At 37.8% G+C, this 15057-nt stretch overlaps 1 protein-coding gene across 1 annotated transcript in view; it reads right to left on the bottom strand.

Moving 5' to 3' along the window:
* The window catches only part of LOC133531357 (GILT-like protein 1), a 44643-nt gene that overhangs the window by 11036 nt on the left and 18550 nt on the right, over positions 1-15057 (bottom strand). Inside the window, exon 2 of the mRNA XM_061869518.1 lies at positions 3650-3736. Within this exon, the coding sequence (XP_061725502.1) occupies positions 3650-3736 (87 nt within the window). The remainder of the gene's footprint in view (positions 1-3649; positions 3737-15057) is intronic.

Raw genomic sequence — 15057 nt, 5'->3', positions numbered from 1 at the left:
TGCTCAGTGATCACTCCATCCATCAGTGTTGGTACCAAAACGCTTCTTATTTTCGTAGTCGACATCTAGCATCAAGTAGCGGAGCTATCAGTACCGCTACTTGATACTAGATGTCCCTAGTGTCGCAACTCACGAAAATTGTATTGCTTAACAATTTACAACCAATATTACGAGCAGAAAGAGTTGAAAATAGAGTTCCGGACATTCCGGTTATAATATTAGTTGAAAATTGTTTCGTTCGTCGCAACATCTATTGTCAAGTAGCAGCTATAATTCCGCTACTCGATGCTAGATGTCGACTATGGTATAGTCTAACGCAGCTAAGAATATCGCTTGCCCTACGGGCGGTTCGGAAGCCGGTGTTGCTCGAAGGACAGTGCCAAACACATGCATATTTTTTGGATGCAATTAACATTATTAACACTCTCTCACCGCGAAAAATGGTTTTAATTGCACTTATTTAGTAGCACGTTATTATTTCGCGGATTAGTTTGTTTTTATTTTTAGAGTCTTGGAGGATTTAACAACAGGAATCGCTTTTAAGAGCTTACCCCTCTATCGAAAATCTAGCTCAATGGTCATATTTATTGTATGGACGTTTATCTGACATGACTAATTTGTACGTTCTGTACATTTAACGTGCTCCTACCCTGCAAAAACGGCAGTCTGTTTTCTACAGAAAATTACAGACAAGGCTTCTACAGTTGTTAAATCCTCCAAATTTAGAGCAGATTACAGTAGGTGTAGCTGCAAGTATCTTGTTGCATAGCTTAGTAGCTCAATGCGTAAGTGGCATACCCAGTTTAAATTACAAAATGCATGTTGCATTGAGGCCGGCGGTCAATAGGTCAGGAATTCAAAGCTTGATGCGGACAATTGTCCTTAATAAAGGGTATTTACCCGGAAGGATGACATGTTACTGGTGATAGGTAGGCAACTATAAGATTATAAATTGTTGTTTGACTAGATCGTCAAAGTATAATTCACGTTTCTCCGTACATTTCTATAAAAAAAACCAGAGACTCCACTCCTTTATGAATGGATGCTCTAAGATTTATGAATCCATAGTGATTCTTTCACAGATCTAGAAAGTGTGACGAAAATCGGAATGAATAAAAGTATTAAATCAAGAAAAAATATGTTATTGCGTATATACGTAGGTATATACCTAGTGTTATTATTTAAACGCTTTAAACGGACACAAAAGTGAAAGAAATAAGACAATTCATTCGTGAATCGTGATACGAGTACTATAGTAGCACACTATTGACCACCGATGGATCTTATATTGTTGCATTAAGATCTACAATAGGTCAGATAACAGTTTGAAAGATGGTAATGTTCGAGTACGTGCTAAAACTCGCAAGAGTTCGAGAGAAAGTAGAAAACTAGCCGTTACTCGGGAATTTGCATAAGCACTTTGTGTTGTACGTCCTGTGTGGTTATTAGCTTTAACCCTCGTACGGTCCAATGTGCATTAAAATAAAATAAAATAAATAAATAAATATTTGGGGACCTAGCCCGAAACTAAGCAAAGCTTGTGGTATGGGTTCAAGGCGACGATATACATACGTATATAGATAATTATATACATTGAAAGACACATGTCTCGAGAACAAATATCTGTGTTCATCACACAAATAGATGACCTTACCGGGACTCGAACCCGGAACCATCGGCTTCATAGGGATGGTCAATCCACTAGGCCAGACCGGTCTTCAAAATATATACTCGATTTCAATCTAATTAGAATCCTTTATAAACCAAATAAAGTAGCTTTTTTTTGTTACATTGCTTAAAAGCATAGAGAAATAAGAAGTACATAGAGTGCTCACTCCATACATCAGTTTTTGTACCAAAACGCTTATTATTTACGTAGTCGACATCTAGCACCGAGTAACGGAACTCTCAGTACTGCTACTCGACAACACATATCGCGGCAAACAAAAAGTCTAATGCTCAACGATTTACCGCGAATATTATAATTTATAACCAGAGTAACCGGAACTCTATTTTCAACTCCTACGCCTACTCTGTTTATAATATTAGCTGAAAATCGTTGACCATTGGACTTTTTGTTTGCCGCGACATCTATAGTCGAGTAGCAGTACTGAGAGTTCCGCTACTTGACGCTAGATGTAGACTACGAAAATAATAGTATTTATGATAACAAAACCGTTGTATGGAGTGAGCACTCTTGGTCTTCTTAATTATCTTTGTTGAAAGCAATGGGAAATCACAATCAAACGAAATTCATCCCAGTTTTCCACCTAACCACATGGTATTAAAAATATGAAATTTTTGTATGGTGCGCCTTACGAAGATATAAAGTACTTAGGTAAACCTATGTACTATGACCCTTACTTACGTCCCGCTCTTTAACCCTTTGATCGCCAAAGACGGTTTAGATGTCAACTAATCGGGCCGTGCCCAGCACTGGGATACACAGTGTAAACTATATAGCGACACTCAAGGGACCGGACGTTTTTTAACGGGTTTTCGTTTTATAGAGAGAAATTAATATTAAAGTAAAGCCTAGAGCCAACAAATGTCGACGTATAGGGACTAATAGGGAGTGAATCGTTATATCGAGTGACGTTAGAGTTTACACTGTATATATATAGTATTGCGGCGTAGGTATTACTTACCGGACAAATGCTATGACAGCTTATTGCATCGAAATACGGTTTATTATTGGCCGGGTGACAGCTGTGTTGTCGATATATGGCTCTTAAGCAGTATTATTGTTTTAGTTTAGTTGGAGCGCATCGCCAACAAACTGTTTTACAGTTTGGCGAAACTTTAATTATAAGTACATTGTATATTGTGATTTGTGAAATAAACTAAAAAAAAATAAAAATATATACCTAATTATCTTCAATTTAAACCGGCCGATGGCCGGTCCTACCTGACGTAGAGAGAACTTCAACGGCGCGCCCAACATTACTGTTGTACTTACTGTACCTACAGCGGTAAAAGTGCATGGGACTTTATCAATGAATTTATTTACAATTTCTCCGTGGAATTTCGCAGCTTACTGTACCTACGGTCGAGGAAATTGATTATTTAGCAATTTGCGGTTCAAGTCAATTTGGTTGGACAGACTTATGCTAAAAACTGTTCAATGTAAAGTGAACCGTACATATATACAGCGCCACCTAGTAGGCATCACGGTAAAATGCGAACACAGGACGCCTTCTCAAACATCGAATTGTGGGAAACGCCGGGTTTAGTGCGTAGGCTCCTCCCTCTCTTTCTCAGTAGAAAGAGCCGGGAGGTGAGAGTCCCACATACTCTCCCTCCCCCCAAAATGGACCCACCTCAGGGGGACGCAATACAGGATAAATATTTTTGTACTATAATTGTATAAGTACACAAGCTATCTCTGGTAATAAAACAAAAATAATGGATTTTTTACCCGCTTGTCATATCAATGTGGTTCAGTGAAGGGGACGGACTGAAAATCAGCGCTGCGCAGTCAATTTGTAATAAAATGGCTGACGCAGCGTATGCTGAGTCCGTTCCTTTTGCCGCGCATGCCTATTTTTTTTTTAGGTTAAACATTGTATTTTGTGTGGCAATAAATGGTTTCTTATTCTTATTCTTAAATAGGTATACTTTCATCACAGTTACTTTTAATGAAACTCACTTTATTATCTTCGCTCTTCTTGTTCTTGGCGAGGGCTCCGCACATCAGCACAACAACGGTGAGACACAGAAGGACCTTCATCTTGTTCTGAAACAAACATATTGGATTAGAAAGATACAAAATAAACAAAATTATTTATTGTCAGAAAACATTCTTTAATTTTTTTTACACTGTGGTTCTGACACTAGGCTGAGCCTCACCTGTCGCTTACAATAGTTTACAAAAAGCATGTGACCACGTATATTTAGCGAAACGAAGAAGATGATTAATAAATATTAAGTATCACAAATAATAATCGTAATACATTCATAATTCAAAATGTATTTTAATAATATGTAATAACGCTATGTTATGTGTTATATTATCTTAATAAACAAGTAGGTACTTTACCGCTAGTCCAAAAGAAGTCGCTAAAGTAACCCGTATCTTTGTTAAAATTCGTTTCACACAGAAATTCACACTAAATTCATGTCACGTTAGAGGATCTACTTACCTTACATCTGCCGTTACAGACTGGTACAGGCAGCATTAAAAGTAGGTGCATCTAGACCAATAAAGTCAGTGAGTGAGTGAAATAATGACTTTTTTAGAGTTACTTAGACAAAATTAAAAAAAAAATGGAACACTAATCACACACATTGAGTAGGTAATGCGAAGTAGATCTAATGTAGTTTGCAATATTTGACTCAAATATACATTGCAATTTAAGTAAAAGCTTGTAAAAAAATTGTAATAAATAATTATATAACTTAGTATTTTGCATGCAACATAAACGGAAGCATTCCAGTTATATCCAAAAAATGTTACGCACACGCTAACATCATTGTCAGCCAGTGAACATAAACCTCACATAATGGCAAGGTTTCTTTGTTCGTAAAGAAACTTAGCCTTTTATTGACAATCGCTTATTGCCAAGCGTCGATCGAAAAGTCAAAATATATCGGGATGACAGACGCGAACGAAAACTTCCGTGAATATTTCCACGGGTGCGTAGACAAGATGCCAATCGTTAACGCTCAAAGCGAACGAAACGCAACTGTCTCTGTCGCATTAAGTAATTTGTGAGAGTGATCGAGAGAGAGATACCTACGCTACGCTAAGGAGTGTGAACCCTGACGTCCGACCGTTCAAACGTCGCGGGCTCGTACCAATGAGTTTTTTGAAACTTATATCACTAGCGTTGCGGTGAAAGAAAACATCGTGAGGATTCCAAGGTGTATGTGAAGTCCCCAACCCGCATTGGGACTATTATAGCTCTGTTACGTATGAACGTATGCCTGTGCCCAGTAGTGAGCGGCAACAGTATACTTGTGCAGATTGTTTGTGAGTGTTTTATAGATAAACATCACTTAGTCAGGCCCACGTCAGGCCTATAGGATGCTTTGGTATAGCGACCGTGCGTGTTGTAGGGTCTGCTATCTCGTGAATCGATAGCGAAAACAATTCATGCTTCTAAACAGGTGCTATAACGCACTTAGCGCTGGCTCTATTTCGCATAGTATGGTCTGCCATCTAGTGGCTTAACATTGAAACTTGACAGTTATGTCAAACCATTATTCGCGCCAATTAATAGGGGGCTTCTATGCTGCCGTCTACAGTTCATGCACGCTCCCTATTCGATGGGTTAGCTTAGAATTTTACGTAGCTGCAGTCACTTTTGTTTTCGACTGTACTCAAAGTAATAAAAGTAGTAGATTTGTGATAAAACCTAACAATGTACAATGGCCGTGGGATCTTTCTCATAGCTGGATTTTACTTTTAAATGCCATTATTAGTTCGTTTATTATGTTTTTCCACATACCACATACACGAATCACCTTTCTGAACAATTGACACTTCATAATATTAAATTACGATATAAATTATTTCAAGCTAATCTATATGAATTTATATTATGACCGTCAACTATTAATGTTAATTTGATTTCGTTGATTACATAAGAGTAAATTACAATATAAGTTTACTATGATATATGTACTACACACGAATTTATACTATGCGAGCGATAATGTTTCATATAACATCAATATAACTTTACAACTAAAATATCAGAAATGAGAAGGAATATATAATAATTAAAATAAATAAGCAATGTTCCTAAATCGACGTAAAAGACCCACCGACAATGTCCGTAGTAAACATCTATCAGGGTGTCAATGATTGGAAAGCTGTCGAACATTGAGACCTTTACTTTACTTTTTGACAGATGTTACGTTGGTACTGTTTGACGTAGGGTAGATCACAAAGGTACTTTTTTCTCCTATTAGATTCTAAAGAGCTTGTGAATCTAGGTAAGTAGAAATAACATAAAAAACAAAATCAGAAAAAAGTGTAATGTATAACTTTATTAAAGAATAATAGCCCATATAAGTACAGGGTATCAGGTTCAGTTCAGACTTGGTCCAGATAAAACCAAGGCCAAAAAATGTGGCGGTTTTCCTAGATTTTGACTGATTAGATGTCGATGTTTTCGAATCTATTCTGCTGGATGTAATGTAACTAATGTATTCATAATATTACACTGAAGTACGTAAAATGTACATAACCCTTACTTTTAAAATCGAAACAAAACAGTGAAATCGGGGACAAGTACCGTCCAGTGCGATACTTTCACAACTATTGCTAGCTAAACTCGTCCATATACTACTAACCTTTGGGGTCACAATTGCTTGGACAGTCGTGTAATGACCTGCGACCTGTGTCGTGTGTTGAACGTTACTTGTCTGGTTTTAAGAGGGTACATCTAATGAAATTACTTGTTCAATTACTATCATTCAAGAGATTGGGTATATTCGGCTCTCGACTGCTCCGAGTTAGTGTTGACATATAAAAAAATGAATATCCTGAAAAAGTGCAAATCACTCTAAAAATCCTGACATTCCTTGAACGGCTATATCTTCAAAAATCCGTCCATTAAATCCCTTATTCCAAAATCTTTTGTAGGCCATTTGCCCCTTAACATTGGCACCATATGCTGTAGCTCTAAGTAGCATAACCTTTTTCGTCCACCCAACTCCAAACTTTTAGCTAGGTAGCTTATAAAAAACCCTGACACTCGCCAAGTCCCCCCGCGATCGTGACACAAGGACTTAAAATCATGTCAGATCCTAAATCCTAACACGATCGCCTGCTGTGGTACAGTGGCGTAGCTAGGGGGGGGGGGAGGCGGTTCGCCCCGGGTGTCACCCATTTAGGGGTGACACCCGACCGTAAACATCAGTAGTGCCACATATAAAAATTCGTAAAACTGTGGCAGTTTGCACAACCGCCATTAAGGAAATAATATACAACTTGCCCACGAGGAACCCAAGATATTTTGACAGTATATTCCTGATCGAATTTAAATACTAAATTGCTCATAAATATTTTGTTGATTTCGCCTAGTTTCAGAGTTAAAACCAGTTAATTGTATTGTTACTTAGTGCAAAACGGCATTTTGATGGCGATGTTGCCAATTTGGGACTTAGTCCAAATATCCTTATTGATAGATGTCAAAAAGTAACACTTTTCAAAAACTAGGTTTTACAAAAAAAAGTTAAAACTCTTTTTGAGTGACAGTGTTACAAATAGCATTAAACAAATAAGTACAAATAATTTAACGATAAATCTAAACAAAACGAAAATAATGCATATGCATTTTTATTACAGAAAAGTAATGAGACCAATTGATTTCAATTATGAAGGAACGGTTATAGAATCAAGTTTTTTAGGAAACCAGATTGACAATCATTTAAATTGGACAGCTCATACTGAGACAGGTTGTTGACAGGTAAGATAACTTTTTGGCAACAATTAAATTTTTGGTACAAGGTTTTATCGCTGACTGTACTGTTTTTTCCACAGGCAACTAATATTCATCGAAACAATTCTAAAAACCCCAAACACAATTAGGTTGCGTTGTTTTATCACGAGTTCCTTCCCCACCCTTCTTCAGCCACCTTCTGTCTCTATCGTCAAATCAGCTTAATGGTACCATAATAATGCACTGTCCCCCGATTTACATATGAATGCAAATTTTCAACTTTAAAAAAAAATGCCAGTTTCATTGAAGGGAAAATGTTGGGAAAAAGATCATTCTTCTGTCAGAAAATCGATGTCATTCATGTTAAGTTTAACTAACTCGAACAATTTTCCTCTCGTCCATTACCTCTACCGTTATTCATTCACTGTTTAAAACCGGCAAAACACACAGAAACTGAACTATAGCAGATTAAATTGTTTCGAGTCGTACAACTATTTCGAATATTCGAAAACTGAGCGGCCGAATATTCGAATATCAAAACAGGTCGAATATTCGACAAATTCAAATATTCGAATTGCAAGCCCTACATAGAACGCACGCAGAGGCAACACCCGCCAGGGTATATTATATGGACTAATGAGAGTTCATGGAATCTAAAATGAAAGCGATGGAGTAAATTCTGAGCTATGGAATATTAAACATGAATTACAATTAGTTTTTTTTATATATTTTACAATTTACGACTGTTATACGACTGTTTGGTTTCTAAATAAATTAAAAAAAAAAAATTTTTTTTGATTGAGTTTTGGGGTGACACCCAGAATTCCCGCACCAGGTGTCACCCATGCTAGCTACGCCACTGCACAGGTAAATCCCATACAAGTTGTTTTCCCGTCTAAGGAGGGACTGCTACGTTGCATTATCTAGAGTTGTGCCACATATTGACAGCTCAGTTTATATACATCTTCATACATTGAAGAGGCTCGTGATACGGCATCTCGTCTATAGCCGTAACGTCCGCAGCATGCGTCATGGCTTTATACTGGTGATGCATTAACGTTGGTAAGTCACTCTGAAGATTTTGCTTTCTAAGCCTTTTGATGTGCCTAAAACGGCACAAGATACTTGTCTTCATTATACTCCAATGAAAATTCGCCGCCTGCGGACGGGATAGCGGTTTTGTCAAAGTCAAAATCATCGGCAACAGACGTGGTGACAACGGATGAGGCTCTCCATTTACGTCTCTCTCATCATACGGGATACGTGTACGTATAATCAGCCGCGGAGGGCAAAAACCAGATAAATCCAACAAGGGCCCGAATGAGGGCGACGGCACGAGGAAACGTCTTATCAAATTAAAGTGGGGCTTTTGACCCTATCACTTCGGTTCAATGACAATATAGTCTTCACACGGTGATTTTTTGCCGGTACAGTACACCGTATGCAATTGATAGAGTCCATTTTAGCAAACTCTGCACATATTTTGCGGTGACAAAGTGCCACTATACTTAAACGTCCTGTCTACTAATCCTTTGGTACAGCCGCCATCAGATATATCGGAGAGGCCGAGATGCTCATAAATATCTAAACACGCCTCTGTTGTCAAGGCGTTAAAGTGCGTGTTCAGATATTTTTGAGCACCTCGGCCGGTCCGATATATCTGAGTGCGGCTGTACGAAGATTATAAATTCGAAAGTAACCCTGTCTGTTTTTTACCTCTTCACGCTTAAGCATCTGAAATGAATTACTGATTTAGATGTAATTTGGTACATATGGAGAGTTTGAGGCTGAGGCCATAGGATACCTTTTGGGGCATTCCATGAATTTTTTTACCGCCGTCCCATACAAACTCGAATTTTCTGATGATTTGTTGGTACTTACAAGAGTTTCCTTTTCTGTGGCTAATGGTCAAAAAAATGCACAGAAAAATAATCGTCTACTTTAAACGCCGAAAAAAAAGTCGCAACACAGGAAATAAAATGCGTCCGTACAGGACAGCCCTTGGGAAGCTCCTTTTATCAATCATTATGATCAAGAAGATTGTATATTCATAATTATTAAGAGTTAGCATAGTGTGACCTAAAAAAATAGTATCTTGATTGTTGCGAGTTGTATGGTTTTAAATATTTACTTAAACAAATTATTAACGATTACGAGAAAATATTGGCTGTATTTACCTTACCAAATTAATAGGTACCAATTCAAAGTCGTCGTTTAAAAAACATCTTACTAAGTATTCCTGTTCGCTAACATGAAGAAACAACTTAGCATCAAATCACTGCATTTTAGGGGACATAATGAAACTAACTAGGTATATGCCTCGATTTCAGAGAATTTTGAGATCTTTCCCAATAAGTGTTGTAAAAAAGGTTTTAAGGTAAACTTCCTAGTGTTTGGCAGCTAATTCCAATATTGACAGCCCTTTAGAATATATTTGCTTAGAATTAAGACTGAAGGTGACAACTATTGGGACAATGTCCAGAACTGGGACATTTACGTTATGATACATCAATGAGTTTCAAACTGAATTAGGCATCGTTATTGTTTGTCAAGTTTAATCGCATTGAAAATCTTTCGAATCTGTATTTGCCCAATATTACCCGATTTTTCTAACAATCGTATCGACCATATCGCAAACGAACAATAAGTATGACTAAGTAGTTAATGCTTTATGAGTATAGATAACCCGCATAAATCATTATGTATGGATATGTATGTGGACACGGGTATGGTCCAAGGTGATCGAGATATTTATTGTTTTGCAACATAATTATGCTTGTCCATGAATGCAAACAAAAACAACTGATTTGGGTCAAATTGCGAATTTTAAACTTATTTTTAAACACGATACAGGTATAGGTACCTAATATACGTGGTACAATCAGCATTAATAAAGTATCCGAGTGCTTTATTAGTAAATGGAGCAATTCCAAGGGCTGTCCCGTACGGACGCATTTTATTTCCTGTGTTGTGACTTTTTTCGGCGTTTAAACCAGACAATTGTTTTTCTGTGCCTATTTTTGACCATTAGTCACAGAAAAGGAAACTCTTGTATCTGCAAATCTTCAAAAGTATCCTACCTACGGCTGCCACCAGTTTGACACTGACATATTCGCTAGCGTGTGCGTAACTTACTTTCTATACATATCGCTCGCACTAATATGCGAGTACGAGCGAGATGCATAGAAAGTAAGTTACAAAAACGTTAGCGAATATGTCAGTATGACACTACTAAGGCAGTCGTGGTAAGGTAAGGTACGTGTATCTTTTTAGGGTTCCATAGTCAACTAGGAACCCTTATAGTTTCGCCATGTCCGTCTGTCTGTCTGTCTGTCTGTCTGTCTGTCTGTCTGTCTGTCTGTCTGTCTGTCCGAGGCTTTTTTGTGAAGATGTTGAGAGTAGGTAAATACTTTTGACAGTTTTAACACGTAGTTTCTTACGCTATCATTAATGTTTACTGTAAAATATAATAGAATACAAATCCCCTTTATTGCACAACCAGAAAAAACATTTACGCTAGGTTGACACGGAGACTATTTAATTAAGTATATCGTCCGGGCCATGAAGAGCTATGAATCGATTGAACACTTGGGTCATCAAAATCAGCTTAGTAGTTTCAAACGCTATGGTAGAACACACGACATAAACATAATCACCTACTTACATCTTCTTATTATTTATACCTTTAAACGAGCAATTCTTGTATTATATATATTTTAGAAACGGCTTTAATGATTTGGTGAAATTTGTTATATGGGCGTTTTAGGGGCGAAAAATCGATCTAGCTAGGTCTTATCTTTTTGAGCTTTTATATGTTTTTCGAGCAAAGCTCGGTATCCCAGATATTACCTACATTGAATGTCACCCATATAATGTTTTAGCTACAATTTTGAATTCACCCTGGACATATTTATTATTATTGCACGTGGGCAGCGTAAAGCCGCAGACGATGCGGTCACTCGATACACTGAATGACTGGAATCCATCAAGGTTAGCTAACAAGAACCTAGGTATAGATAGTTCATCTATACGTGCCTAACATATAGCTGCCTACCTAGGGCTATACACTATATACGTCTCTGCTGTGGGCATACCCAAAGTTAAGGGCTGCAAAGCTTAAGAGGGCGCAATTGAACATTTTTAGTTTTTATACACAGTGTATGACGAGGAACCCGAAAAGATTTTAATCACGCATTTCTGAGGTTAAGAAAAGGAAAAAATTTTATATGAGTTTAGGTCAATTTTGTTTTTTTGAATGTATCTGTACATAAAAATCAAATGTTATTAGTAAACCTGTCACTTAAAATGAGTGAGAACTCGTTTTTTTCAAAGTATTATTTGTGAGTTTTTACATAATTAATGAGGATAGAGTTAGGCCAAGATAAGTTGGCAGCGATTTTGATAGCCCAGCCTGTGCAAGTGTTAAGTAAACGTGATAATTTCATAGAAGTTTGGTGTTTCAAATAACACTTGCATTATCTGGGCTTCCAAAATCGATGCAAACTTATCTGCTGTGGCGCAGCGACCCGAAGTGGATCTTGGCCTTCTCTGTTGTGACTAGCCATATGCCTATTTCGTAATATTGGCCTTGGTTTTATATTAAAACACATAGAAAATAATGAAAAACTACAGTACTCTTCGTTTGCATCTTTCAGTCATGATTTCACTCCGTATTCTAACAATTACAACTTGAAGGACACGTTTCCGTATTTTACCACTTGTGATTTCGATTAAATACATAACACTCAGTGAATTTTCATTTTTTTATTTATTTTAGAATGCTGCGAAGAATGATAATAATCAATTGAAGTTAACCTAGAATAAATGCATAATTATTGGTGTAATAAAGAACATTGAGTTACTAACTTAATAATAAACGTAAAATATTACAATACAGACGTTATTTTCAGAAAACAAAACTATAATACCTGAAGTTAAATAATAATGTTGGCATATTCATGCTTGATAGGTTTTGAAACGTTTCATTTTATCATTTTTTTGGTCTACTTAAACTGACTACTAAGCGAATACTGTCGTTGTGTGCGTAAAAGTCGCTATTATGTCGCCGTTATGTCGCCATTATGTCGCCATTGTGTCGCTACTATGTCGCCGTTATGTCGCTACTATGTCGCCGTTATGTCGCCATTATGTCGCTACTAAGTCGCTATTATGTCGCTATTATGTCGCCGTTATGTCGCCGTTATGTCGCTACTATGTCGCCGTTATGTCGCCATTATGTCGCCGTTATGTCGCTGTTATGTCGCTACTATGTCGCCGTTATGTCGCCATTATGTCGCTACTAAGTCGCCGTTATGTCGCTACTAAGTCGCCGTTATGTCGCTATTATGTCGCAATTATGTCGCCGTTATGTCGCTACTATGTCGCCGTTATGTCGCCGTTATGTCGCTACTATGTCGCCATTATGTCGCTACTAAGTCGCCGTTATGTCGCTATTATGTCGCCGTTATGTCGCTACTAAGTCGCCGTTATGTCGCTATTATGTCGCCGTTATGTCGCTACTATGTCGCCGTTATGTCGCTACTATGTCGCCGTTATGTCGCTGTTATGTCGCTATTATGTCGCTATTATGTCGCCGTTATGTCGCCGATATGTCGCTATTATGTCGCTAGTCGCCAATATGTCGCTATTATGTCGCTAGTCGCCGTTATGTCGCTACTAAAGTATATAAAAGGGCCGTAAAGTACGGAGGATGGGCATTCATTCTTTAACCATCGGACTGGCGGTATCTCTGGCTTTGGGTAAGTAAAGTTTCTCTACTATTCCTTCTATTTGTTTGTGTTTGCTGGGAATTATCCTGGTAAATTTAAACTTGTAATTTGTGTCTATGTTTGGCATTGCGGAGACAATGTTGTCGTAATGCTAAGCTTAGGCTATGGTGGAGATTCTTTACTTCCTTATCTGTGTTACTATATTGTGAGTTTTTGTTAGAAATATCTAATTTTGTTATTTTATTACCTTTCTATGAGGTTAGTTTGTTATTTTATAAAGCCAGATCACTGTTTGGACTAACAGTTTGTCCATCTAATCAGCTGCTCCCTAACGGTGTCAAATTGCAGCTGTTTAGAAGTCTTTTGCTCCAAGTTGAGAGGACTTGGCGTCTCTTCTTTACCAACATAAGAGGCGAGCATACTCTCCTTAGTCTCAAGGTCCAGCTGTTAGATGAATGTGAGGGCATCACGTGCGTGCCATTGAGAGTAATCTCTGCTCACTGAAGTCTGCAGTAATTGAGGCTAGGTCTCGTATTAAATATATTTATATATTTCGGTGCTCTGGCTCATGCTAGTGCTGGTCACGGGAGAGCTTCTGTCATGATTGGTAACAATCACAGATAAAGTTTTAGTCATGGCAGGGTATCCCATGTGACTGGTACGGGTGTGTGTGCTAGTGTGCTGATTACTTATAGACATGCTAGGGCGGTCTATTCTCATCCACCGTGCCCACGTGGCGATGAGGAGGGGGCCAATCACACAGACACTAGGGTTTGCTATACCTCGGTTTTGTCGGCCGAATGCTTACAGCTTAGACTTAGGGATACACTTGTGTATGTTCCAAATCACTAGATCAATGGTAAGTACGATCTGTGTTCTGGACATACTAGATTAGGGTCTAAGGGTAGGAATAGGGTAGAGTCACACACACTGTTATAGGGTCTCTCTTAGGTTTGATCTAGAAATTTGATTGGTTGGTATATATATATCTTTCAAAAGGTTCTAATGACGTGAAGCTATGATTTTATAACGTGTACTAATGATAATATTAGTGAAATACTGGTAATGGGTTTTAATTACCTAAATCTTCCAGACTGTTACTCTGAGTGGAAAGTTGAGGGTTATCTGTAACATCTTATATCTATTTATTTTCATTTCTGGGTTTTTGGTGTAGAGACGAAGTACTGAGTATTCGATCAGGTCCTAAGGTATTTATATATTCAATCCTTACATATCAAGTTGGGTTTAGGAACACAGACTATTCTGGGATAAAAGAATGGTTTGTTTTAGAGACCCTTTGGCAGGCGAGCGCAGTCCATTGGAATCTTTGAGTGGAATAATACTCACCTTGATAGTTCGATCTCATAAAGTACAGTAATGAGTTAAACTTGTACTTCGTTTATACATTTGAAAGGCCTAGAAATTCAGCCTACTTTTAGCTATGGGGACTGGGTAATGGCTTAGTAGCCTTAGCTTTTGGATATAAAAGATAAGTAATTGGTGTCTGACGAATACTTATCGCTTCTCTTCGTCAGCCCCTAGGTTTGTATAGGGTTGCGAAGCGTTGGTCATAGCCCGTCTGGCTAATAAGATAGTAGGTGGCCCGATTGATATTGCTAATCGGAGTAAGAGTCTTCAGACCTGCATCTAGCATTAGAGGCAGCACGCGTGATCCGTTCACACCTCGTTTAGAAGATGATAGGATTGATAGGTAATAATATTTTAATCTTAATATAAGTGTGTAAATGGGCTTAGCCCGGGAGTGCTGCTTCAATGTTACCCCGAAGACTTAATAGGAGTAGCAGGATTTTACCAAAAATATTTTTATATTTATATACCGTAAAACGCTGCAACTTTGCCTGGATTTTGACGTTTTTTTCTTATATCTGTGAACCTATTTTTAATTATGAGTTTCATGAGTATTAGTCGGAAAACAT

This window comes from Cydia pomonella, chromosome 25, assembly GCF_033807575.1.
Source record: "Cydia pomonella isolate Wapato2018A chromosome 25, ilCydPomo1, whole genome shotgun sequence".
NCBI classification, from domain to species: Eukaryota; Metazoa; Arthropoda; class Insecta; order Lepidoptera; family Tortricidae; genus Cydia; species Cydia pomonella.
The sequence above is the reverse complement of the archived record's forward strand: the minus strand, read 5'-3'. Positions and strand labels throughout refer to the sequence as shown.